General features: G+C 33.9%; 1 protein-coding gene across 1 annotated transcript in view; it reads right to left on the reverse strand.

Annotated features, from left to right (window-relative positions):
• Positions 1 to 383: 383 nt before the first annotated feature.
• DYNC2H1 (dynein cytoplasmic 2 heavy chain 1) overlaps positions 384 to 27,072 on the reverse strand; it is a 373,792-nt gene continuing 347,103 nt past the window's right edge. Inside the window, exons 87-89 of the mRNA XM_027095669.1 lie at positions 23,173 to 23,254; positions 10,789 to 10,905; positions 384 to 887 (exon numbers count right to left, since the gene is read on the reverse strand). Coding sequence (XP_026951470.1) covers positions 729 to 887; positions 10,789 to 10,905; positions 23,173 to 23,254 — 358 coding nt within the window. The 3' untranslated portion in view covers positions 384 to 728. The remainder of the gene's footprint in view (positions 888 to 10,788; positions 10,906 to 23,172; positions 23,255 to 27,072) is intronic.

Raw genomic sequence — 27,072 nt, forward strand, 5'->3', positions numbered from 1 at the left:
ATTTCCAGACATGGCCCACAAACACCTTCCCTGAATACTCCTCCCTGCTTTTCCCTTTTCTAGCTGTTTATTTAAGCTTTCAGCCATTGTAGAATTTTACGGTTTCATAGAAACACATGGGAAAGCCATACCCATGAGAAATTATAACCTTTTCATCATTTAATTATTCTATTTGTAAAATTCTTATCCTGGTTTCTGTGCTATTACTTCCCATTTCTTTTGCATTACTTTGAGATGCTGTATATTTTAACTAAAATATAATACTTCCTTCAACGTTTAAAGACATTATATATATACATATACGTATATATATAAAACCATGGAAGACTGAAACGTTAATAATATCTTATATTTTATTAAATAAATGATGATACAGAAATAATAGCCAAAATATTTATTACTGATTCCTTAAATACACTATTTAAAAACTCTTAGCTAAAACATTAAATTTTTGAGCCACTGGAAAAGTGAACTGCCTCACAGAAATACTTAATATTATAAAGGGAATATGCTATTTTAACATTGACTCCATTAAGTTATTACTTTAAAAGGTACAGGGTGCTGTCATTACCCATTAAAATAAAAACACAATGAGATAAACAACACAGGACAGCTACATGCTAATATTCTGAACTAACACTTCAAATGTGGACTGACCACATATTTTATTTAAAGCTTAAATAATAAATGTTTCTTTTGGCTAAGACAGCTTTTATTGTCATTAGGTTCTACTGATTTTTGAGAAATAGAGCTGCTCCACACTGAATCCACTGATCTTGGCTGCCCCCACATGGAATGTCGATATTGATCACCACACGATCCCTTTCAGCACTTGTGTAAACAGGCAAAGATATGCACTCATCAGGGGAATATGGACCATATGCGCCCTGTTTAAAAAGAATTAATTTTGTTTTAAAATACAGCAATATACTGTGTTGCAACAGGTCATTAGATAACCAAATACGAACACAAAATCTTCCCAAATAATAAAATATATTTAACATTTTATTATGAAATGTTTTAAATAAAGACTAGCATAATAAACCACATCATTCAGTTGCAACAATTATCAGCTCATGGCCAACTGTATTTCATTTATAACCTCCCCCAGCCCCAAATAATAGAGTATTTTGAATCAAATCCTACACATTATAAAATTTCATCTATAAGTATTTAAATATATGTCTATAAATAAAATATAAAAACATAATCAAAATACTATATCACATAAAAATATTAACAATAATTCCTAATATCATCTTATACCCACTATGCCATTATCCCATAATTTTTAAAAGATTTTTTTGGAAGAACTGCAATTCAAATAGAGCCCACACTTTGAGGTTTGTTATGTGTCCTAATTCTCCTAAATTTATTTTTTCTCCTTTATTCCTTGTAATTTGTTTGCTAAAGAACTATACCAAAGAGTTTCCCACATTCTTGACTTTTGTTTGCTACATTCCCATGGTGTCATGTTCTTCTGTTCCCTGTATTCTTGTAAAGTGGGTCTGGAGGTGAGTTCAGATTCAGATTCAATTTCCGGTAAAAACACTGCATAGGTAGTAGTGTATACTTCAATCAAGAGGCATATAAAGTCTGGGTGTCTCTCTTTTTAGCTATTAGGAGCCATTGATGATCATTATTTATATTTAAGATTAAAAAATGATAATCTAATTCTACATCCCTTCATTTCCAGGCAGAAACAAATCTATAAAGAGGAACTTCCAGTTATCAATCATTTGATTACCAGGAGGTACAGTTCATATAGGAAAGGCTGGAATAAATGCTATCTAATTTCCCTTTATTTACACGCTTTTAAAATAATGCATTTGTTCCCTAGCATACTGTAAAGGTGATCAATGAGCACCCTCTATTTTTTTAAGTATCATTATGAACTGGTGGATTTAAATATGTTCAATGTGCTTCAATGCAATGCAATTACTATCTTATTGGTGTTCAAAATGTCAATCTTTGTGCAGTGGGAACTCATTAGGCTGGCTCCTGAGGGTTTTTGTTTTTGTTTTGATATGTCCCTAGTAGTCTTCAGTAGCTTTCTTACCTTCTAGTATGTCAAGATGTTGTAAGTTCATCTTGTATATTTGCTGTCCCAGAAATCAAAAATTAGTCATTACTCTGAGGATCCTTGGTTCCTTTAATGAGAAATGGTACTAGAGATCGTAGTCTGGGTGCTAGGAATGATCTATCATTCTCCTTCTAGGATTTTTCAGTGACTGAAGCTTAGAAATATGTATTTTTTTAAAGAAAAACATCAGAAGTTCATAATAGTAATTCCAATTCAAATTTAGGATTCATGTTTTTATTGAATTTATATAATTTTATTCAACTAATGGATAAGTTTTTAGAGTTAGAATGAAACTTAAGAGAAAAGTTAGTCTCATTCTAGAATTTTACAAGTGACAAATCAGAAACCCATGAAGAATTTATCATGGTAACCTAGTTAGGCAAGTGGCAAAGTTGCCTTAGGTAGTACAATTGAAAAAAAAAAAAATTTGGCATTAGCTTGTTTAGGAGCTCCTGACCCTAAAGAGTAGATTACTCTCTGAGCATCTGTTTCCCTATCATAAAAGGAACATAAACAACACTGGTCCACCTAATGGGATGTTGGGTGAATCCAATGATGTATTATTAAGGAGTTCAAATACAAAGCATTATTTATTCACACAAGGACTACACATGCATAACTTTTCTTTAATTCCTACTAATTCTTAAATCAATTAGAAAAAAAGTCCCAGCTTTTTACCATCTACTACAGGTCATGGATGGTGCTAGGATAGAGAGAAATAAAAACATTTTTTCCTTCATGAAGAAATTTAAAGCATTCTATTTTTAAGTCTAAGTGGGCATTATATGGAATTTTGATTGTCTTTTCCAATCCTTTTCTCTACCCCCACAACACTAACTTTTCTAAGTCCTTGATATAAAACAGTTAAGTCCCTTTGAAAACTCATTCATTTCTAAAATTCCTAAATTGTAACCTGATTGACATGAGAAAATTCATTCTTTATGAAGAATCATTACCCAAATAGATAAGAAGACCATCTGCCCTGAATGTTTCTAATTTTCCTCTATGTTTGTATTGATGATTCTGTTACTCATCCATTCATTTAACAGCATTTATGTGCTAATATTGCACCTAGAATTATAAAAGCAAAGCATTTCAATATATATCCAAATAGAGAAAATAATAATCTTCTTTAAAGCTTAAAATTTAGTTTAAGAAACAACATACACATCAAATATTTAGAATATAATTTTTTGCAAAATGAGTATTTTAAAGAAAATCAAAATAAACTACTACTCTGGGATATGTTAACCTGACAAGCATTAATGGGGAGAATGAATCCTGAGTTGGGCCTCAGAAAAATACAGAATTTGGAGTAAAGAGAATTTTCAACCATTATTAGTCACTGCCTAATCTCTTCCCTCTTCTCTAATTCTGCTTAAATGGCAAAGCTTTAGCATTCACAAATTCCTGTGATTTTCATAACTCCTTAGCCATTCCTAAAATTAATAACCTAGTATAGGCTTTCTTTTGGTATTGCCTTTAAATTCTTCAGCAAAGAGCAGACAAACATTGCATATCTGTTGAACTGAAATGATCTGAACCTATGAATGTCTATAATCCTAGAAAAGGTCTTAAATTATCTTCCTCTGCCACTCTATATTTGCTTTCTTTCCCATAACTTCTGTGGTCAAAAATGAAAACATCACATTGAAATGTTTTATAATACTATTCCTTTCTATTCAGAAGATTTTCTCTATATCTCTTCATTTTAATGCCAAGCAATTTTCTCTTTAAATTAGGAATTTAAGAGTAATGCAAAGTTGATTCTTTGCATATTCACTATCAATTTACCAGTTTTTGTATATATTTCCAAACCCTTCCAAACTTGCTTTTGGTTGTAGGCTTTTTGTTTGTTTTAAAGTGAGGGTACAAATCTTTCCAGCAAAACGTACAGTGTTTTAAAAGCGAAGTACCACAGTTGCTTCTTAAAATTTTACTTGTCATTGCTTAAAATCTCATAAACAGTAAACGTTACAACCTTCTGTAAGAAAGGTTAAATGGACTTGCCCTTATGTCACCAATAAATAAATGATCAAAGTAATAGAGCTAAGTACTTGGGCATTCTCACACTTAACACAATACCTTATGCAGACAGAAACTTTATATTGTTTAACTGAATTAAATTCTTATGCCACAATTCCCTCTTTAATATGTTTATCTTAAAAGACAAAGTACAGATCCTGCTGGGCTGAAATATTTGGATGAAACTAAAATTTTATTAATAACTATTAATAAATACACTAAGTGCTCAGTTAATGCAAAAAGATATATTAGGAAAACTTCAAATAATATTATATTATATGTAAACAAATTAGTTTGACATTATTAAAATTAAATAATTAAAAATCTATATATTATGATTACTCACGCTCATGCCCATGCCCCAGGGAAAGTGGCTTAAAAGTATACGTGTACTACAAACAGAAGGCAATAAGCTAATATGTGAAAGAAGACATTTACAAAGGCAAATGGTGATATTTGGTATTACTTAGCCAACAAACTAAAGAAAATAACAAAATAAAACAACACCAGAAAACAAAAAAGCCCCAAATTATCCAGGTTAATTATGTTAACTATTTGGCCGATATCAACTCAAATTTCATTATAATAAAACACACGAGGGCAAACCAAAATATTTTTCTCATCAGAAATATATTTATGCATAAAGTCCAACTAACTTATTCTAACATATGCTTTCTGAATGTTTATGAACCAAGTCAGTGAACAGTTATTTTTTTTTTAGGAAAGAAGATGTTATGACATCAGAGGTTTCATGTACGTAAAAGTGGCATTATTAGTAAAGCAACCCTGGAAAATATAACTATCTCAAAACAGGAAACAAAACAACTTGCCAACAATGAATATTTTGAAAGACTTCATTCTGTCAAGAATGTCTAGGTACTCTACTTTGGTAGAGAAATACTTCCCTCTATTTTTCAATAATACAATGCTAACAACATTTCTCTCACAGTAAGTTCTTAAGAAAAAAAAACTGTCACATAGAAAAGACATTAATTAAATATTTATTATATTTAAACCAGAGTGCATCCAAGGCAGAGTTTTCAGCATATATCATTTCATATACATGGTGAAAATACTTTAACGTAAAGAAAAGACTGTTACTGTGAGTTGCTTGTGTAATCATTATATAGTCATAATTTCCCTGAGAATGAAATTGTTTCTGAAGTTGTACTGTCAGTTGTGGCAACTGTTGGAAGGTGTAGGCCTGTGGGGTTCAGGCTGGTCCAGGGTTTCTATGTTACTGTGGGGCTGATAAACCCGAAGTAACACTCTTTATTGGAAAAATAGAACAAAGGCAAACTGACTTCCTGTGGAATGTCAGAACAGGACATTATCTAAGACTGATTTACCTCATAAAGTAGTGTTTCCCAAACTACGTTATGTGGAACATAGATCCGGATGGAGGGTGGGGTGTAGATGCATGAACAGGGTTGCATGTTAAGTAAATTTTGGTAGTTCCCAGCGTTTTTAATATCCTCAAATACATCATGAAGTTCCAAATTTAAATCTGTTTACTGAACAATTTTTCAGAGAACCATTATGGAATAATGTAGTGTCAAACACTTTTTAGGAACTGCTTTGGAGAAAGTGAATGCTTTTTTGGGTAAAATCCTGTAGGGAAATCTTATTGTACCTATATTAATTTAACCCCTAGAACTGAACTGGAACTTGAAGAACCTTAAGAGTCTGCATCATGAATGAATGAACGCATAAATGAACAGTGTGAGTGTAGGTATATTAACTTCCTGCACATAGATAATGGTAAACAGAAACACTAGGAAAACATTAGCACCAGCATTTTACTTCCTTTTAATTCTTGAGCATTCATAATTCTAATTTTGTTAACTGGCAAAGTACATTACATTTATAATAGAAGCAATGGTAAACCTCCCCCTCCCCTCAATAAAAGCCTTAGAATTTGTTGTTCATATCCTTTGTTAAGTATTACCACATATTAAAAAATCTCAAAGTTCTTCAGTCTTCTGCAACCTAAAATGCTCTTTAAAAAAATGTAGGTGCTATGTACCTCCTAGTGCCTGAGTTGTCCAGCATGTTTCTGCTGAAATAATGCTATTCAGGACTTTTAGGGGTCAGATAATATTATCGAAATAATTTGTGGAAAAACCTTCTTCTGGCCTAAAAGGAATTAGTCACCAAAGTTCTGAACTCCATTATTTTATCTAAGCTTATCAAAGGATTCTGAACTTTCTGCAATGAAGTAGCTGTAAGAGTAAGTGGCAAAAGTAATTCTTTTTACTTGTTTATATAAATTGATGTTGATGCTTCCTTTGATTTTATGCTGGTTCCTTCCCTCTTGGTAAAAACGCGTTAAAATGCTGATGCCTCCCACCAAATTCTGTAAAACTTATTAAAAACAGCTATAGTTGCCCTAAAAAAAATGATTTCTTGAACAAAAATAGTGCTTAACTCAAGCAAAGTTGGAGAGTTTGATAGTTTATACAGAGTCAGCAAACTTTTCTGTAAGAGGTCAGATAGTAAATATTTTATGGGCTATATGGTCTTGGATACAACTATATCCTCAACTCTGCTGTAGTAGTCTGAAAGCATCTACATAAATGGGCATAGCTGTTTTCCAAACAAAACTTTCTTTATGGACACTGGAATTTGAATTTCAGATAATTTTCACATCATAGAATATTGGGTTGGCCAAAAAGTTCGTTCGGGTTTTTCTGTAACATCTTGCAGAAAAACCCGAATGAACTTTTTGGCCAACCCAGTACTATCCTTCTAAGTTTTTCATCTATTTAAAAATGTAAAAGTCATTCATGCTCACATGACTGTGGGCTGTACAAAAACAGGCAGCACACTGGATTTGGCCTGTGGCCTGTAGTTTTCCAAACTCTGGTTTATACTGTTAGGTTGCCTCAGTATTAGGCCTAAGATTTAAGAGAGATAACCTGGATTTGAAACTTAGTTGCTTACCTATTAACTATGTTATCTTTATCTTGGTCAAGTTATACAATCTTTTAAGCTTCCATTTTCTTAGTTTACAATGGAGATGATAATTCCTATTTCAAATGTTTTTGGAAAGCCTAAATATCTTGTATTCTAAACAGTTTGTACAGTGCTTGGAACATAATAAATACAAATAAATGCTCATTGCTATTGTTCAAACACTAGTGCTACTACTGGGGGACCCATAACAAATCACTCTATTTACCAGATTCACGGTTTCTTCCTCAGCAAAACAGAGAGAAAAACTACTCTACCATACTCAGAGGACTGCAATGAAAGGTAAGTGTGATTGTATTTCACCCTATGCCAATCCTCAATTCTCTCAGTGCTAGACTGCTTTTCTAAAACTACAGATCTGATCTTACAACACACGTGTTCTAAGCTCTCAATGGCTTTCTATGATCATAAGATAGTCTAAACTCCTTGGCATGGCTCCATGGCTTGTCGTACTTGGTCTTAGTCTTCCTTTCTGACCGCATCCCCTACCACTCTCCATTTGAACCATTCCAGTACATTCCAGATATACTATACTTTCAGTTCCCCAAATAACCTAAATTCTTTTCGTATCTCCATGCATTTAAATATACTTCCCCCTCTATATGGAATGCCTTGCCCCTACCATTTTTGAATTTGTCCTTGAACTTTTCTTACTTCTACTGTGACTACAGTCCTGAGAAGCTGCTTCCTCTCCCTGTGAGGTCATCTGACTTTCCCTCATCTGCTTATACAAGATAGAGCTGAGGTCTCCTTCATTTGCCAAAGCACTTCATGTAAACCTCCATAATTGTACTTCTGTAACTCTGAACTGTAATAGTTTCTTTACCCGTTTGCTCCTCTACTCAACAGAAGACTCTGATGGAAGAGATTTATTTTTGTTATCCCAGGGTTCAGAATATGGTACATAGGAACTTAATTATCTAATGATGATTGAAAGCACTTAGTAAACTATAAAGCACCATATGAAATAAGTTAATTATTATACTATTATAAAAACATTTAAAAGTGTTGGTTGGCATCAGGAAAAATTAGACTTACCGTGTATGACGCCCTGCTAGGTACTTCACAGACACAGGACCTTATTTATTCCTCAACATGGTCCTATACAAACATCATTATCTCCACTTTCAAATGAGGAAACTGGCTCAATGAGGTTAGGTAATTTGCCCCAAATCACCCAGCTCATAAGTTTGGGAGCTGTGAGTGGCATTTAGACTGCTGGACTCCAAAATTTCATGTTCTGAAACATTTAGCAATATACCTCATATTCTCTCCTTCTTAGCTGATCTAGGAGAGGCAGTCAAAGCAGTAAGATTAATGGGAAGAAGAGGATCACTGTAAAGGAAGGAGGGGAAAAAAGAGGTGGGGAAGTATCTTAAACCTTTCCATTACATGGCAGGAAAAAGTGCAGAAGCTTTTGGGGAAATCTCTTTTATAAAAATAATAAATTCATATTATCTTTCAGCCATCTCTTTTATTGGATAAATATTCCAATTCATTTTACCTCTCTTTACATGAGATATTTTTCAAATTAAATTACTTTTAGCTTTCTATTCCTATCCTGATTTTTTAAAGTGTGGTAAATAAAACTGGATAGAAATGATACTCAAAGTAAAATATTGTGGAGGGATAAATTCCAAGTCTTATAATGTTATGTTGCTTTTCATACAACCCAGTTAACAGATTGGCTTCTGTTCATAACCACACTGCATTCCTGATCTGCATTCAGTTTGTGGTCAGTTATGTGGGTACTGCTCTAGGTCACTCTCTTTTGCATTTATGCCTACTCATTCTCCATGCTCTATTTTTATTGCTGGGGTTTCTCCTTAAGTGAATCATTTTATACATGTCCTACCTTTCCCCCCATCAAGGTCATTATATGGCTTTTAAATTTGTTTGCCAGAGAAGTAACACTTCTCATAATTTGGATTCATTTGAATTCATCTCTGTCATCATATACAATTTTATATATTATGGTTATAACCCTCAGCAAATTTTAGCCTTAACTTTTTTTTTGCTGTATGCGGGCCTCTCACAGCTGTGGCCTCTCCCGCTGCGGAGCACAGGCTCCGGACGCGCAGCCTCAGCGGCCATGGCTCACGGGCCCAGCCGCTCCGCGGCATGTGGGATCCTCCCGGACCGGGGCATGAACCTGTGTCCTCTGCATCGGCAGGCGGACCCCCAACCACTGCGCCACCAGGGAAGCCCTAGCCTTAACTTTTGTATAGAACTTTCGATCTGGTCCACACACCTAATGTGTGTAATCCATAAGTTACCAACTTTTTGACATACAAATTTCTTACATGAATCAATAGCCAGAGAGAAATAAAATAAAGATGATTTCAACTTCTCCCTTCTCTGTCACTCTACTACTAGAGAAAATGAAGCTTATATGGGGGGTGGAAATGGCGAGTTTCACAGAAATGTATGTTCCTTTAGGTCAGAGGATGCTCTTATAGCTCTCTGAGCAATAACTGTTAATTATGGCTTTATTAGTTTTTATTTTAAAATAAATATTGCGATGCTTTGGATTTTTTTATTTTACAAAAAGAATTATAATAATTGGAAAATTCAATGAAGTATTTCACAACTAGAAAACTCATTTTTCTTGTAGTAAGCAGTATATGAAATAGCTTGTTGGTGATTAGATACAGAATCAAAACTTTAAAGTTTATTCACATGTATTCTTACTTACATTTAGTAAAAGTTATGTGTTTCATCTACAACTATGTCTTATTTTAAAGGCGAATATCCCTCAAGTTCCATTGTTGAAAGTTCTTTCAAAAATTGAAGGTTTTGGACTTCCCTGATGGCGCAGTGGTTAAGAATTCACCTGCCAATGCAGGGGACACGGGTTCAAGCCCTGGTCTGGGAAGATTCCACATGCCGTGGAGCAACTAAGTCCGTGCGTCACAACTACTGAGCCTGCGCTCTAGAGCCCATGTGCCACAACTACTGAAGCATGAGCGCCTAGAGCCCATGCCCCACAACAAGAGAAGCCACCACAATGAGAAGACTGTGCACCGCAACAAAGAGTAACCCCCACTCGACACAACTAGAAAAAAGCCCGTGTGCAGCAACGAAGACCCAATGCAGCCAAAAATAAATAAATAAATTTATAAAAAAAAATTGAAGGTTTTAAAAGGGAAAAAGTTAACCGAATAGACCTCTGTCAAGACAGTTTTCTTCATCTGCCAATCAGCAGCATAGTGACATGGTATTAGATGTGTATTAACGTCTTGATGCTTTCGATTTCTGCATGCCAAGCTACAGGGAAGTCATTTAACTTATGTGAACACACATTTCCTCATTTGAAAATAGGAATAATAATATCTACCTTGCAGGGCTACTCAGAAAAGTATGTAAGGTAAAGTATATAAAACATTTAGCACACTGCTGAAAATAATAGGAACACAATATGTGGTAGTTCAGATTACCATTTAAGGCTTTTTTCTTATTAGACTATAACTTATTTAGAAATTAAAAACTATAATGTTATTCTTTCCATAACAAAATAAAGCTTTTAAAATGTCCTGTACATCTTAAAAATTATAAAGGACATAATATTTGGACTGTAAATTTGTTCAAATGCAGGTAAGATTAGAAAGTAAATGAAAAATTCATAAGCCAATTATATCTTATTGAAAAGATAAAATCTAAAAATGAATTGATTAAATTAAAACTTGTTCCTGTTAAAAATGTATTACCTGTGGAATCCAGCCCATAAAACAAGGGAGAACTGATGATACACTAGGAGAATCATGCTGATTTTCAGAAAGTCGATTTCCATCAAAACTGCATCCTTCCAGTAATAAGCCACTGATCTGTCATAGAAACATATAAACCATTAAAATATGTATTAAAGGCTGAAATGGCAGGAGTTACTATAGTATATCTTCAGAAGAAAGGCAACAATTTTCATTGTGACTATTCATTCCAAACAATGTGAAAACAAAGATCATGGTATTTTGTTTGATAATAATGTAGGTGAAGACCTGAACCAATGTTCACTGTGAGCTTCCTTTAGGCTGAATCCTCAATTTTAGCAAGTATTTTGGAAAAAAAGACTTATAAATGTCATTAGTTATACAATTGCATATGTCTTGGCATTAGATTAATGGACATATAACGACAAAAGCCAAAAAGTTACTCTTTTTCCAGGAGGGGGAAAGAAAAGCATACTAGAGAAAAAGAACATGTGCTACCTGCTTGGAATTCCAACATCATTTTCTAAAAAACAGAACAAAATTTGGAAAGGTTAATGAAAAAATTCTTGACATGTCATGCAGAGCTGAAAGAAGAATAAAAAAGGAGAAAGAGTTCATCTCTTATTCTAAATTAAACTTAGTGTAAATTTATAAAGTTATGAAAATAAAAATATAATTATTTTGGTAATATTAGTTTCATATTTCTTTAAAAGTGTTCATTCTTTTCGTTTCTGTAGTGTTAATCTACCCTGAGTTTATCTAAAGGCAACAAACGTAGAGCCTCCATTTGCATTCAGGCTCCCATCTATAGTCTCACAATTTAAACTTGATAGAAAATGTAAACAATCTTATAAATATTGTATAGTACCTTTTAAGTTAACATACTATAGAATTTTAGAGTCAAGGGAACACTTTAAGTTGGAAGTGTTGAAATCATTTTCAGTTATAACTAGAGAATGGTTTAGGGACGAGGAGGTACTAGTAGAGTATGCCTTGACAAACAGTTCTGATTAGCTAAATTTATAATAGGGTTCTTTACCATGAAAAGATAAGCAACTTGTTTGTCAGTGAAAGAGATGGGATTAAAAATAGAATTATTGAATTCCTAAGTTCAATATTCTTTCTACTATACTACTAATGTGATGTTATACAGGCCACTTCAGGGGTGTTGAAGTATTGCCTTGAAGAAATGTAAATTAAAATTTAAAGAGTACTTGCTAATTTCAGTGCTAGAAAATCTCTGCAAGATAATTCTTCTGAGGCTTCTTCTAGAAATTTCATTGAGTTCTGCACTCAACTGGTCTTTACAGAAATTTGTAAATGTAGTCCCCCCACTGATAGTGTCACAACTTGACTATGTAATATGCATATACAGATATAAACTCATCATTTTCCTCTTCTAACCAGGGGGTAGGAGGGATGAGAAATACTATTCTCTGGAGCCTATTTCAGTAATTGGCACTACTGACCATGTAGTTGCTTAATCAGACACCTGGGAGACATTCTTGGTTCCTTCTCCTGAACTTCCCACATGCCATCAACTATCAAGTCCAGCCACTTCCAATAAAATCTTTTAAATCTCTCCTTTTCTCTCTATACCCTCTATCATTCCCCTACTTTGGAATGTAAAGTAAAAAAAATGAAAACATAAGAACTTCAAAAAGTGATACCCTGTTGTTTATATAATAAAATGATAATATATCAAGGATTGGAGTAGTATCAACAAATGGTACCCTTGTTCCATCTGGAATTCTGCATCAATGGAAGGTGAAAAAACAGGTAGGCCCAAAATATTACCTTTATTACTGAAAAAGATAGTTTGGAGGATATAACAGGTCTCCAGGCAAATGGACTTGCTAATATCAACACTAAACACAAGAATTTGGAAGACTTAACTTCTAGTTATGACAGTACTAAGCTAAGGAGCCAGCTGCACCAGGTGCAGAGACTGCCTTGAAGGGGCAGAGCAGAATGTGTACACCCAAAAGAAAAGCATAGGAAGGCACAGTATTCAGCCCTGGGTTTCTGACTCAAACTCACAGTCAGATAAACACCTTTATCTGACACCTTTCCTGGAAAGGAAGGAGTCAGGTAGAAGGCAGAGAGTGTCTAGGAGTATGAACCTTAGTAAATATTCCTCCATGCAGAAAAAAACAATAGGAGCAGGAAATAAGAAATCCCCTCTAACATTATATTTAAAATACTTGGAAAATTGCCTGATATACAGCAAGTGCTCAATAAGTATTAGCTATTACTGTTCATTTAATCTAATCCATATTCAAATTTCTAGACATTTAGAATTGTTTCATATAGTGTATCCATTTAAATAAGGCAAAATAAGGTTTGATTGGAAATTATTTAAATAATTTCAATCAAAAAATTTTTGCTTATATTTGATTTTGCAAAATATTTCCCAAATTTGTCCTAGATAACTGAGTCTATCCATCACTTCATTTATACATCAAACAGCTAGGCGATGTGTTAGAGCATGCTTTCTAATTTGATCAATACTGTACTTCCACTCTCTTTTTCACCTCCTTTAAATGATAAGCCATATTAAAATACTATTTATACTTAACATATATACTTATGGGGCAAACTTCATACTTTTCTATTAAAAGTTTGTTAGAAGTCTATCTTAGTCATTAGTACCTTATTGTGCATGACACATATCCCTTGGATGCAAAGAAATAATTACTGAGATCAGAGCTCATTTGTTTACATTATTTTATTTTATTTTTTCAAGTAGACATTTTTTGAATTCCAGTATTTTCTTTACTTCCACAAGAGAGACATTTGAAAATATTAACTATATCAACACCTGATCGCTCTTTTCTTTTACTTTAATCTTTTTTTTAATTGAAGTATAGTTGATTTACAATATTGTGCTAATTTCAGGTGTACAGTGAAGTAATTCAGTTATACATACATATATACCTATTTCTTTCAGATTCTTTCCCCTTATAGGTTATTACAAAATATTGTAATACAGTATATTACAGTATGTGCTATACAGTATACAGTGCTATACAGTAGGTCCTTGTTGGTCATCTATTTTATGCATAGTAGTGTGTATATGTTAACCCCAAACTCCTAATTTATCCCTCTCTCCCTCTTTCCCCTTTGGTAACCATAGGGGTTATGTCTGTTTACATTATTTTAAAAGAACAGCATTGTCAAGGTTGCTTCTTGACATCTGTACAAATATACTATTTGAGTTGAACGCAAATAATTAAGTGAAAGGCATCTAAATGTGCATCTCTTGCTGTAATACCATTTCCTCTAACTATTCTTGTTTTGCTTATAAATGCATAGCTTTCAATTTAACAGAATAGGAACAGCACAAAATCATTAAAGCAAAAGGAAAAGAATCTGTACTTGGATGTTATTCACACTTGAAACCTCTGATTAAAACATCTGAAACAGAGGGGCAGTTGCAAAAGTAAGAAAATAAAAAAACAAAACAACAATGACAACAAAAACTAAAAAAAAAACCCTCACACATATTTCGTTCTGTTTATAGTTTCAAAACCATTTATTAAGGGCAGTATGTATCAGGCCAACCACAATTGCATAAATATATTTCAAATAACTAACTACCATGACCCCAACCTACTTTGAAAAGGCTATTTTAAGATCAATCTGATTCAATTCTTTGAGGTGAGACTCAAAAGGGGTAACAGTAATAGTAGTGACTTTGCTCACTAAAAACAGGATTAAAGCCATTAATTTATTTCATATACAATGTTGAATTCCTTGAATACTTCTTATTTTAACTTGAATTTAACTTGGATTTAACGGTGAATTAAATGTTTCCTTTGCACAGCAAAGGAAACCATCACATAATGAAAAGATATGCTACAGAATGAGAGAAAATATTTGCAAACAATGTACCAACAAGGGGTTAATATACAAAATATACAAAGAGCTCACACAACACAATATTGAAAAAACAAACTACCCAGTCAAAAAATGGGCAGAAGACTTAAACAGACATTTCTCCAAAGACGACTTTCAGATGGCCAACAGGCACATGAAAAGATACTCAATATCACTAATTTTAGAGAAATGTAAGTCAAAACTATAATGAGGTATCACCTCACACCTGTCAGAATGGGTATCATCAAAAAGTCTACAAATAATAAATGCTGGAGAGGTTGTGGAGAAAAGGGAACCCTCATACTGTTGGTGGGAATGTAAATTGGTGCAGCCACTGTGAAGAATGGGAGATTCCTTAAAAACTAAATATAAAGTTACCATATGATCCAGCAATCTCACTCCTGGGCATATATATGAAAAAGATGAAAACTCTAATTTGAAAAGATACATGCACCCCAATGTTCATCACAGAACTATATAGTCAAGATATGGAAACAACCCAAGTGCCCATCAACAGACAACTGACTTAAGAAGATGTGGTATACATATACAATGGGATATTACTCAGCCATAAAAAGAATGAAATACTGTGATTTGCAGCAAGATGGATGGTCCTAAAGAATATACTAAATGAAATAAGTCAGACAGAAAAGCAAATATTATGATATCACATATATGGAATCTAAAAAATAATACAAATGAATCTGTATACAAAACAAACACTCACAGACACAGAAAACAAACTTATGCCTAAATGAACATCTCTCCAAAGAAGACATACAGATGGCCAAGAGGCACATGAAAGGCTCTAATTAGCATCACTAATTAGAGAAATGCAAATCAAAACTACAATGAGGTATCACCTCACACCAGTTAGAATGGACATCATCAGAAAGTCTACAAATAACAAATGCTGGAGAGCATGTGGAGAAAAGGGAACCCCCTTGCACTGTTGGAGGGAATGTAAATTTATACAGCCACTATGGAGAACTGTATGGAGGTTCCTTAAAAAAGTAGAAATAGAATTACCATATGACCCAGCAATCCCACTACTGGGCATATACCCAGAGAAAATCATAATTCAAAAAGATACATGCACCCCAATGTTCATTGCAGCACTATTTACAATAGCCAGGTCATGGAAGTAACCTAAATGCCCATCAACAGACAAATGGATAAATAAGATGCGGTACATATATACAATGGAATATTACTCAGCCATAAAAAGGAACGAAATTGGGTCATTTGTAGAGACGTGGATGGACCAAGAGCCTGTCATACAGAGTGAAGTAAGTCAGAAAGAGAAAAACAAATATCATGTATTAACGCATATATGTGGAATCTAGAAAAATGGTACAGGTGAACCGGTTTGCAAGGCAGAAATAGAGACAAAGATGTAGAGAAAAAACGTATGGACACCAAGGAGGGAAAGTGGGGGGGGGGGGCCTGGTGGTGGGATGAACTGGGAGATTGGGATTAACATATATACACTAATATGTATAAAACAGATAACTAATAAGGACATGCTATATAAAAAATAAATTAAAAAAAAAGAAAACAAACTTATACTTACCAAAGGGGAAAGGGAGTTGGAGATAAAGTAGGCGTATAAGATTAACAGACACAAACTGCTATACATAAAATAGATAAGCAACAAGGATTTACTCTATAGCACAGCGAACTATATTCACTAACATCCTCTAATGGAAAATAATTTGAAAAAAATATATATATAACTCAATCACTGTGCTGTATACCTGAAACTAACACAAAATTGTAACTCAACTATACTTCAATTTAAAATATTATATTTATTGTTATCAGTCATATATTTGAAATTACTTTCAGTATATTTAATATATAGTTATATATATATATATATATAAAAATATATATTTCTGCCTGTTTCTATTCTGTGAGTTCTGATAATTTTTTTAGTGAAAGTTATTCTTTCTTACAACTGTTTACGGAAACTAAAATAAATATTTTAACATTTTTTATCAGAGTTTCCCAAAAGTAATAATAAATGAAATGACCAGATGTTGATTAACCTAATGATTTTGCTCATTTTCTTTTCTAGGATTAGATTTTTTCCCCATTTATTTGGATTTGGGTTTCTAGGTTCATCTTGAGGGGTATTTTATTTTTCTCCCACATACCTCTACCTCTATAGTGACATTTCCAAATCTACATAGCTATAAAATTTACAATGCCAGTTTGGAGGTTCTATTCTGCAGGTGTTGGGGATATTGCAGTTCTAAGCTATTGATCTGGTGGTTAGTGTGGCTCAATATCTAATATTAACTCTATGCCTTTATCTTTCAGCTCCCTTAGGCCAATAACTTTATTCAGTCTCCTTTTATTGGAGAGCTGGAGAGCCTAATCTCAGTCCTGGATTTAAGCAATGACCCTTGTTTCAGTCTCCATTTCACATATAGCACCACTAATTCCTTTCACTCTGCTGGGGCCATACTGTTCATTGCTTCCTACTTCTGGACTTGGAGCTCAAGACCTGTACTTTCAGACTTAGTCACAATTTTACTTTGTCCTGCTTCTGATGCAATGAAATACTGATGTTTGTGGTTTCCTCTTTTTATATTTTTTTTATCATTATATATCTATCCGGAGCAGACAGGATGAATCATTAGCTCCCTGGGCCATCTTCACCTGAAGTTCTCAACTGTTTAAAATCAGAATACATTATACAATATAATATATAAAAGGAGGAAAGAAAAATGGGTAGACAAATATCTAGGGGGATATATTAAGTATATCTCTTAGAATGAAAGAAAAATAAAGTTTGTACTGAATGTGTTAGGTCCATTTAATTATAAAAAGAAATTTTGAGGAAAAAGTGTCCTAAAATATTAAAATTAATCTGCATAATGGTTTCATAGGTCTGTTTGCTTATTAAAAAATTCATAAAGTTGTATTCTTAAGATTTGTGCAACTTACTGTATGATATTATGCTTCACTATAAAACTTTACCAAAAATAAGATACAGAGGTCAACATGAGGAGGCTCTACACATAAGTCAAAGACTAGGGATACTGCACATGAAAAAGAATAATAAATTAATAAATGCAATTTACAGAAGCACATTAAATATAAGAAGTTCACACTGATACTTAAAAACAGAGAAGAAATGTTATTGAACACTGTGGGAAACAGTGTATCAACACCATATTCTGAATATCCCTAGTTTAAATTTTTTTAAAAAAGCATTTATCCTTTATTTTCTATATAAAATTCCATGGTATCTAGGTAACCACATAGACCTAGCTGATTAGGCTTCTTTGAAGAAAATTTCAGCTAATAAATGCAGAAGGAATAACAGATTTAGAAAAATTTGTTTCATCTACAACTACTTCCATTTTATAAGAAACGAGGGACAGAAGAACAAAAGTTACATAATAACACAAGGAAGCCAAGACATGAATATCAACTGTAGATCATTCTATAAGAGAAGTAACCTTGATTCTGTAACGAACAGTGGTATGAAATAATAAAAGGAACCCCATCTAGATGTGAAAAGACATAAGGTACATAATAACCAAACACAGTGTCTGGACCTTGACTCTCATTTGAACAAACTATTGGAAAAGAGTTTTTTTTGAGACAGTGGTAAATATTGTTATGAACTGAGTATTAAATGATGCCAAGGAATTATTGTTAATTTTTATATGTGTGATAATATATTGTGTTTACTTAAGAAAAAAAATTTTTTGAGAAATGGAGGAGTAAAACAAAACAATGTCTGGAATTGCTTCAGCAAAGACAATCAAAAAGAGAAAAAGAAGGAATGTTTCTAAATCTTGAAAACTCTGCATATGGAGATTCATTTTACTATTCTCTCTCCTTCTGTATCTGTTTGCAATTGTTTAATAAGGAAAAATACTACAAAAATTTGGAAAAAACTTGAAGATCAGAGAATATTTAAATTTTCTCTAGGGAATTACCTTCTCTGTCTAGAGCTACTATCCAATACAGTAGCCATGGCCACATGTGCTATTGAGCATTGAGGTGTTACTAGTCTGAATTGAGATGTGCCATAAATATGTAATATATGATGGATTTCAAGGACTTTATACAATAAAAAGGAAAGTAAAATATATCACATTCATAATTTTAAAATAGTTATTATATGTTGAAGCAACAATATTTTGTATATATTAGGTTAAATAAAATAATATTAAAATTATTTGTATCTGTTTCTTTTACTTTTTTTAATGTAACTACTAGAAAATATAAAATTACATATGTGGTTTGATATAGGTTGAAGAAGGAGAGCGTTCTAGGGAAAGTAATACAAACAGGTTTCTTGGAAGTTTTTGAAAGCTGGGGAAGGAGTAGAACCGTTGATGGAACTTAGTACGTAATACCAGCACACTGACTTTTTTTCAGTAGTGTCAAGTAAAGTCGGAATGTTTTGTAGCAGAAAGACTTTCAAAACAGGAAATTTGAGCCAGTTTTCAGCTTCCTGCTATATTTGCAGAGCATGAGAAGACAGCATTAAATTGGCAAGGCTACCTAAACAGTATAGTAAACTAAGAATTAAAAGTCCTTTAAACTGGTGGAAACATAGTAAGACACTCAAAGCATTTAATGCTACAAGAATATCAAATAGATTTAAAACCTCTGGTTGCTGTAGTTACATAAGTTCTTAAGAAAAATCATTTTTTGTTGAACTGGTTTTATATTGTACTAGTTTGCACATACCAACTCATTTTAGAGATTGACTTTTAGAGAAAATTATATTACTAAGCACTCTTATAGTTCCCCCATGATTTAAAAACAATCTCTACTTTATAATGACTATATAAGCGTATTCACATTAAGTGCTCAGTTTTAAAATGAAAACTATCAGAAATATATGTCTTAAAATGAACTATTTAAGGATTTCTTTTTTTGGTAGACTGTCCACTGCTGGACTGATTAGCTACTTATACTCATTTGGGGAGGATGTGTCTAAAGTTCATAACTCCCAATTCTGATGAACCCATTCTCCTCATGAACCCTCACATGTCTAAATGTCTAATTTCTTCATTGTTTTAACTTCTATTTCCTGGTAAGCTTTACAAGGGAGGGAACTGAAATATGAATAGCATAATAACCACTTGGTATATGGGCAGACTCTAGCCTGGCATGAAGCAGCCGAAATGAACTGGCAAGCATATGCGGCTATATGACTCTACCAGGTCCCAAAGGAGCAGCAGCTTTCAGGTATCCTAGGGAATTGTGCATTATTAACAAGACTAAAATGTTTTTAATAAGCCTGATTTGCCAAGGTAAAAGACTTGTTTTTGCCTTTTGTGTTTGGCAGCATCAGCAGTCAAGGAGGGAGCTGGAAGCTACCCAGATTTGCCAGGGCAAAACTTTCACAGCCTTGGGCAAGATCTAGAACGCAAGCTGAACGGGTGCTTGATTTACACATTTTCCAGTACTAAGTTTCACAACTGCTGTTTAACAAATAATAAATCAATAATGGTAGTGAGGAAAGTTTAGAGGGCCATGTTCAGGATCTAAAAAAATCAATGTACATACATGTTCCCTTAAGCTGGTCTAGGGGGTTGAAATATTGATTGGTGTGGGAACTACAGCCTTGCTTGAACATTTCACTGGTTTAATTCAGTCTAGGGTGGTAGAGATTGAAATATATTCAAAATAAATTAAATTCTGCAGTGACAGTAAAATTCAAATATAATTCAAATCCAATATTCTCCTATCAAAATAATCCTTTTGCTGAAAAATTTGATTAAGAGGAACATAAATGAATTATTTAACTTGCTGATTTTGCCAAGTGCAAACAGTGAGGGGCTTACAAAAACTTTGTATCTGATAAATATATCTGGAACTGCAGGTAAGAAATTAGGAAATGTGCTTCTATAGCTCATATGAATGAGGGGCCAAAGAGAGGAAAAATTCTGTTGAATTACCTCAAATCTCATGTGTAGGGATGGCTTTTTTTTTTTCTTTTTTTTTTTTTTCTTTTTGCGGTATGCGGGCCTCTCACTGCTGTGGCCTCTCCCATCGCAGAGCACAGGCTCCGGACGCGCAGGCCCAGCGGCCATGGCCCACGGGCCCAGCCGCTCCGCGGCATGTGGGATCCTCCCAGACCGGGGCACGAACCCGTGTCCCCTGCATCGGCAGGCGGACTCTCAACCACTGCGCCACCAGGGAAGCCCAGGGATGGCTTTTTTAACTTAAAGGTGTAAGATATAATTGTATCAAACTTATAATGTTCCTGAATATATTGACCAATGAATATTTTGGTTTTTAACAATATAGTAGCTTTCATGAATGTCAAATGACAAATGAAAGAATTCTGCTTTACTGGATAAGAGCAGAGAACTTTTATTAAAATACACTTTTGTTTCTAATTAAAAAATAAATATTGCCTAATGAAACCTAATCCAAGTTAAAAGAAATAATAAAACACACACACACACACATAGGTTTTCAGAGACCCTCATAATAAACATGTCAAGGAAGTTATTATTTATATCCATTGATAAAAGAGACAACAAAGGCTCAGACTGCTTTATTGTTTTTAAAAGTCACATGGCTCTGTTTTGGAGAACTAAGATTAGAATCTTGTTTTAGTTTTTTTTTTTTTTTTTTTTTTTTTGCGGTACGCAGGCCTCTCACTGCTGTGGCCTCTCCCATTGTGGAGCACATGCTCCGGACGCGCAGGCTCAGTGGCCATAGCTCACGGGCCTAGCCGCTCCGTGTCATGTGGGATCTCCCCAGACTGGGGCACGAACCCATGTCCCCTGCATCGGCAGGCGGACTCTCAACCATTGCGCCACCAGGGAAGCCCTAGAATCTTGTTTTATTAACTGCCAGCCTTTTTTTCCCCATCTATAAAACATAACATATATGCTTGGGGTTTTCTGGTTGTAGATAATTTTATTTCTATTTTGTAAGAACAGGAGCGAAATAGTTCTGGAAATATGAACACACCTTGACACAAAATAAAACTCATTTCCCTTGTTTTTTATATCAATATACCTAAACAATGATACTACCATATTATGTGTGTGCTTCACAGCTGCTAAGAGACCACACAACCAGGTAAACTGCATGATTCCTGGATTATACATCATGTATTCCCTCCCTTTCCTTAACAGCTAGGCAACAGTTTATGTGCACCAATAATAGCTAAGGTAGCTCTTATGGGCTAGAGGCTAAGGTTAAAATAAAATGTAAAGGATGAAAGAGAACCTGCTAATTTCTTCAGCTTCAATGGAGAATTTTATAGCAATCTATAGAGCCAAAAGAGAAACAAAGACCTAGCTTATTGTTAATGATCAAATTTCTGGCACACTATACCATTACAGCTGATGTTAATAATGCCTATTATAGTGCCTCTCCTATTGTTGGCCTTCAACTCAACAATTCAACAAGGTTTTAATGGAGCGCTTATTATGTACGAGGTATTGTTTGAGGTATCTGAGATACAACAAAACTGGAAAAAAAGTGACTACGCTCATGGGACTTACATTCCAGTAGAATAAGACAGACAACAAACAACAAATATAATAAATAAATTATATAGTATGTTAGAAAGCAGTAGTGATATGAAAAGAAAATTGTTGACCTGAGAACTAGAATTATATAAATAGAACTTCTGAAAAGTCAGTTGCCTAAGGTTAACTAAGTTAAAGAACTATGGTTTTACATTTATTTTAATTATATGTAATATACTGAACTAGATACTGGGGATCTGAAGATGGATAAGACAGTCTTTATCTTCAATGTCATTACAGTATCATAAGACAGACCAACACAGATGTATAGAGATAATCGTACTACAACATGCAGCATCTTATATTAGCAGTGGAAAAAAGTTAAGAGGGCAATTCTATGTGTGAGAATGGGAAAGAATGGTAGAGAATGCCAATGACATGGAAGAAGGTTGGAGTTGTTGGGGGAAGCATTTCATTAGTTTTGTTATTAATATTTGAATGGTTATCTATATTATCTATTATTGCAAGAGTAATGCATTTTTAGCAGAAAAGCTACCTAGGAAAATTTATACTGCAAAAGATGGCTTAATTTTTTTTTAACATAGTTGGCTTGATTTTAATAGTGAACTAATATACTCACCAACTGTAAACTCCCTAAGGACAAGATTTGGTCTAAATTTTTCACACATTTTATACATACTTTATTGTATAGCAAATATTTATTGACTTGAATGTTAGAACAGGTAACCTAACAGAACTTCAAGATTTATATCATTTTTTACCGAAGTTATATTTTCAAATACTATGTTATATTCCTAAGATTCTTATTTTTGCATTAGAACATGTTGTATCTTGTACAGGTTGTTTCATGTTAAATCTTAACTTATTTTGATTTTTCACACAGGTAATATAATCTCTCTCTGCTGACCTTACACTATAGAGATAGGTGACTTTGAGATTGGAGCAAAATCTCTTTATCACAGTTGGTAATTACATAATTTTTGACTCAGATAAACATCTAAAATTATTCTAATACCTTAATTTGCAGCTTTGCTTCTTGCAGTCGACCTTTCCATGAGGCCACAAATTTAAGGCTATCCACAGAGCAGACCACAGCCCTGTGAAAATAAAGCATCAAATGTCAGAAAGAGATAATATTCAGGAATTAAAATATGAATAGCTATAGAAGATATATACATTCCTATTTATTTAAAATTGAAATATTTATAATGTACAAGTAATCAGATATCTTAGGCTATGCACAATACCTCAGATTTCACACTAAGTTTTTAAAGTTAACTTGTTATGTCAGTCTCCTCTTCAAGGTTGTGTAGGTATCTTGAGGATAGGGTCTTTTATTTTTACATCCTCTGTTTTGACCATCATCCTCAAATGCAGGCACATAATGGGGGTTCAATAAATGTTTACTAGCTGAACTGAAATATGATATTTATAATATGCTCCTGAGGTACTATCAATTGAATATCTCCCAAAGCACTAAAAAGAAACTAAATTTTTTTCAGTATGTTTCTGGAAGTGTCTCTTTCATTGCATCTAACTTCTTAAAAATGATAGACTATATATGATATGATATTCCAAATTTGTTTTTAAAAAGAGTTTGAACTTAACCATCAAATACTGTTTCCCACCAAGAAGCCTAGTCAGCATTGTTTAACAGAATTTTCTACAGAGATAAATATATTTTCATTCAGTCCAAAATGGCAGCCACTACCCAAATGTGGCTATTGAGAACTTTAAATGTGGCTAGTGTACTGAGAAATTACATTTTTAATTTTATTTAACTTGTTTGGGGGGATGCTATTAAAGAATTTTAATAGCAGGTGGTGTTAGCAGTTCTTTTGTTCCTGATACAGACCAGGGTTTTTCCATCTGACTTTATAGTAGGACCACTTGGATTTGTGTGGTGTAAGCAGGATGGAAAGAGGGGAGAAGGTTCAAGGGGGAAATACGCTTTTACATAAATCACATGTGAAGGGAGTTTTGAAGTCATTATTGCTATTGCTTCAGGATGATGGGATTGCTTGTTTCTTTTGATATTAAGTTGTATGAGTTGTTTGTATATTTTGGTTATTAACTCCTTGTCAGCTGCATTATTTGCAAATATTTTCTCCCATTCCTTAGGTTGTATTTTCATTTTGCTGATGGTTTCCTTTGTTGTGCAAAAGCTTTTAAGTTTTCTTAGGTCCAATTTGTTTATTTTTACTTTTATTTCTTTTGCCTTAGGAGACAGATCCAAAAACTATTGCTACGATTTATGTCAAAGAGTGTTCTGCCTATGTTCTCTTCTAGGAGTTTTATGGTTTCATGTCTAACATTTAGAAGTTTAATCCATTTGGGGTTTATTTTGAATATGGTGTGAGGTAATGTTCTAATCTCATTGTTTTACATGTAGATGCCCAGATTTCCCAGTGCCACTTATTGAACAGACTGTCTTTTCTCCACTGTATATTCTTGCCTCCTTTGTTGTGTATTAATTGATCACAGGTGTGGGGGTTTATTTCTGGGCTCTCTAATCTGTTCCATTGATCTATGTGTCTGTTTTTGTGCCAGTAGCATGCTGTTTTGATTACTGTAGGTTTGCAGAATAGTCTGAAGTCTAGAAGGATGATATATCCAGCTTTGTTCTTTTTTATCAAGATTGCTTTGGCAGGGACTTCCCTGGCAGTCCAGTGGTTAAGACTCTGTAGGGGGGCATGGGTTCAATCCTGGTCAGGGAAGTAAGATCCTGCATACCGAGTGGCATGCCCAAAAAAAAAAAAAAAAAGATTTCTTTGGCAATTTGGAGTCTTTTGTGGTTCCATTTCAATTTTAGGATCACTTGTTCTAGTTCCATGAAAAGTGTCATGAGTATTTTGATAGGGACTGCATTAAATTTGTAGATTGTTTTTGGTAGTATATTCATTTCAACAAAATCATAAGAACAACAAGTATCTTTCCATTGTTTGGAATCTTCTTCAGTTTCCTTCATCAATGTTTTATACTTTTCAGATCATAGGTCTTTCACCTCCTTGGTTAACTTTATTCCTAGGTATTCTTTTTGATGTGACTTTAAACATTTTTTTTTGACTTTTTCTTTTTGATAGCTCATTATTATTGTATAGAAACATAATAGATTTCTGTATATTAATCTTGTATCCTGCAACTTTGCTGAATTCATTTATTAGTTCTAACAGTTTTTGGGTGGAGACTTGAGGGTTTTCTATATATACAGTATCATGTCATCTGCAAATAGTGAAAGTTTTAACTCTTCCCTTCTAATATGGATGCCTTTTATTTCTTTCTTGTCTGATTACTGTGGCTAGGACTTCAAATAATATGTTAAATAGAAGTAGTGAGAGTGGGCATCCTTGTCTTGTTCCTGAATTTAGAAGAAGGCTTTCATTGTTTCACCACTGAGTATGATGCTGGCTATAGGTCTGTCATAAATGACCTTTACTATGTTGAGGTATGTTCTCTCTATATCCACTTTGATGAGAGTTTTTATCACGAACAGATGTTGAATTTTGTCAAATGTTTTTTCTGCATCTATTGAGATGATAATTTGATTTGTGCCTTTTCTTGTGGGAACGTGGTGTATCACATTGATTGATTTGCAAATGTTGAGCCATTCTTGTGACTCTGTAATAAATCCCATTTTATCATGGTGTATGAGCCTTTTTATATATTGTTAGATTTGGTTTGCTAATATTTTGTTAAGGATTTTTACATCCTATATTCATCAATTGGCCTGTAATTTTCTTTCTTGTAGTAGTCTGGCTGCTTTTGGTTATCAGAGAAATGGTGGCCTCGTAGAATGAATTTGGGAATGTTCTATCCTCTTGAATTTGGGGAATAGATTTAGAGGACACGTATTAGTTCTTCTTTATATGTTTGGTAGAATTCCCCTGTGAAGCCATCTAGTCCTAGACTTTTGCTGGCTGGGAGTATTTTTATTACAAATTTAATTTCACTACTAGTGACTGGTCTATTGAAATTATCTATTTCTTCTTAAGTCAGTCTTGGCAGGCTGTATACTTCTAGAAATTCATCCATTTCTTCTAGGTTGTCCAATTTGTTGGCATATAACTGTTGGTAGTATTCTCCTGTGATTTTTTTTTTTAAATCTCTGTGGTATTGGTTGTTATTTCTCCTCTTTCATTTCTTATTTTTTTGGGTCTTCTCTTTTGTTCTTGGTGAGCATGGCTAAAGGCTTATCAATTTTGTTTACCTTTTTAGAAACCCAGCTCTTGGTTTCATTAATCATTTCTATTGTTTTTTTCTTATGTCTATTTTACTTATTTCCCCTCTGATCTCTATTATTTCCTTTCCTCTGCTGATTTTGGGCTTTGCTAATTCTTCTTTTTCTAATTCTTTTAGGTGCTATGTTAGGCTGTTTATTTGAGTTTTTTTTTTTTTTTTTTTTTTGCAGCACGCGGGCCTCTCACTGTTGTGGCCTCTCCCATTGCGGAGCACAGGCTCCGGACGTGCAGGCTCAGCGGCCATGGCTCACGGGCCCAGCCACTCTGCGGCATGTGGGATCTTCCCGGACCGGGGCATGAACTCGTGCCCCCTGCATCGGCAGGCAGACTCTCAACCACTGTGCCACCAGGGAAGACCGAGATCTTTCTTGTTTCTTGAGGAAGGCCTGTATCAGTATCAACTCTTAGAACTGCTTTTGATGCATCCCATAGATTTTTCGAGTGTTTTGTTTCCATTTTCATTTGTCTCAAGGTATTTTCTGATTTCCTCTTTGATTTCCTCATTGACCCATTGGTTTTTTAGTAGCATGTTGCTTAGTCTCTATATGTTTGTTCTTTTCCCATTCTTCTTTCTGAAGTTGATTTCTAGCTTTGTACCATTGTGGTCAGAAAAAAGATGCCTGATATAATTTCTATCCTCTTAAATTACTGATGCTTGTTTTGTGATCTAGTATGTG

Source organism: Aethalodelphis obliquidens, unplaced genomic scaffold, assembly GCF_003676395.1.
Source record: "Aethalodelphis obliquidens isolate GAN/ISIS:26980383/991018 unplaced genomic scaffold, ASM367639v1 scaffold93, whole genome shotgun sequence".
NCBI lineage: Eukaryota > Metazoa > Chordata > Mammalia > Artiodactyla > Delphinidae > Aethalodelphis > Aethalodelphis obliquidens.